The sequence below is a fragment of the Canis lupus genome, chromosome 25, assembly GCF_048164855.1.
Source record: "Canis lupus baileyi chromosome 25, mCanLup2.hap1, whole genome shotgun sequence".
NCBI classification, from domain to species: Eukaryota; Metazoa; Chordata; class Mammalia; order Carnivora; family Canidae; genus Canis; species Canis lupus.
Window position 1 is genome coordinate 6,033,177 of NC_132862.1, and position 1,987 is coordinate 6,035,163.

The following is a 1,987-nucleotide window of genomic DNA, read 5'->3' on the forward strand; positions in this document are numbered from 1 at the left end:
TTGACAGCCAGCAAGGAAATGGGGATCTCAGACCTAGTTTCAAGAAACCGAATTCTGCCAATAATCTGAATCTCTAGAGCCTGTGGAGAAGGGCCCAACCCAGCCAGAACCTTGATTTCAGTGTTGTGAGACCCTAAACAGAGAACCCAGGGAGTCTGCTCAAATTTATGACCTAGAGACCTATAAGGTAATAACTAGATGTTATTTTAATTTGTTGAATTTTTGATAACTGATTATGGCAATAACGGAAAGCAACAGAGAACTAATATGCCTGGTAAATTGTGACTTCCCTCTGTTGACCACACTTTCTATTTCTGCCTATTTCCAGAGATCTTACCACTACCCATGACCCTTTCCTTCACCCTGTAAAGCCCAAGTCTTTGTTATCCATTTCTCAGAGACCCAGGATCTTTTATTTCTATAAAATCTTTCCCCAGACACAGTAATTCAAATTAAACATTCAGAACATAAAACATTTTAGGATCCACTCTAATTTGAATGCTTTTTTTAAAAATGTGGACCTTGAATTGACACATTATTAACTAAATCTATGAAGCTGAGAAGATTTTCCGACTTATGTGCTCTATGTCTGAATAGGATTGATTCTGAGCCATGCAAGCAAAATACCTTCTAGCACTTTCCTTGATAATTTTTAAAAAGGGAGCATCAGCAATATGCATTACAACATGTGACAAAACAGGAAATCAGGAATTTAATGTCAATCATGAGATTTCTTGCTGCAGTTCTGTTTCTTTCATGTTATATCTCTTCTGTGCTGAGACATCGTAAGTATTTTATCATCATTCTTCTCAGAGCTGCTTTCACCTCCTTGTTCTTCCAGCTGTAGATGAGTGGATTCACCAAGGGAGTGATTACACTGTATTGTATGGAGAGGATCAACTCTAGAGGTGACCCTGAGGTTGGCATGAGATAGCGAAGAAGGGCTGAGCCATAGAACAGGATCACTGCAGTGAGGTGGGAGGAGCAGGTGGAGAAGGCCTTGCTTCTGCCTGTGGTGGAGCTGATGCTCAGGATGGTAGAGACAATGCGCACATAAGAGAAGAAGATCAGGAGGCATGTCCCAATGGCATGCAGGAGGGCAGAGCAGAGTAGCATTGCAGAGTTGGTGGAGACATCAGAGCAGGAGAGAGGGAAGAGGGAAGGCAGCTCACAGGAGTAGTGGTGGATGGTTTGAGCCTCACAGAAGTCCATATTCAAAGCCAGGAGGATGTTCATGAGTGCATCCAGAAAGGCCACGACCCAAGAGCCCCACACCAACCTCTCACATAGCTGTTTACTCATCACCTGGCCATAAAGCAGAGGGTGGCAGATGGCAGCATAGCGGTCATAGGCCATCACCGAAAGCAGGCAGGCTTCAATCCCTGTAGTGGCAAACACAAAGAACACCTGAGCCAGGCAGCCCTCCACTGAGATGGTTTTCCTCTGAGACAGGAGGTTCTCCAGCAGCTTGGGCACAGTGACTGTAGAGTAGAAGAGGTCTTGGAAGGAGAGATGGCCCAGAAAGAAGTACATGGGCATGTGGAGGTTAGCATCTGTATGGATCACAAGTATTATCAGAAGATTCCCCAGTAGAGTCAGAAGGTAAATCATCAGGAACAGAACAAAGAGTAGAGCCTGGACATAGGGGTCAGCAGACAGCCCAAGAAGGATGAACTCCGTGATTCTGCTGTGATTCGCTGAGGCCATTTACGGTCACTGTTCTTTAGAGAAAAATTAGGAAGAAGATATAAATCTCTTCTTTCCATAATAGTTTCCAGAAGGCATCACTCTTTACTATTTATTCCTTATGTCTTTCCCTATATATTCCTTCCTGCCTGGTCTGGTCTCCATTTTCATAGCCCCTTTAATGGTTCCATGGAGTCCCTTCTCCTCCCTGGCTCTCTGCTGTGCTGTCTCTGAGCTCTGGATCAGCCCTACTGGGAACTGGGCTAATAGAGAAGTTTGCCTTGTACAAATAAATTCCTTG

At 44.2% G+C, this 1,987-nt stretch overlaps 1 protein-coding gene across 1 annotated transcript; it reads right to left on the reverse strand.

Moving 5' to 3' along the window:
• Window positions 1-759: 759 nt before the first annotated feature.
• On the reverse strand, window positions 760-1,707 carry LOC140616940 (olfactory receptor 8S1-like). The gene has a single exon (XM_072797592.1). It carries the CDS (start codon window positions 1,705-1,707, stop codon window positions 760-762), a length of 948 nt encoding a protein of 315 aa, XP_072653693.1.
• Window positions 1,708-1,987: the final 280 nt, after the last annotated feature.

Excerpts from the sequence above, each read along its gene's own strand:
- LOC140616940 (XM_072797592.1), bottom strand. The coding sequence starts at position 1,707 with ATGGCCTCAGCGAATCACAGCAGAATCACGGAGTTCATCCTTCTTGGG.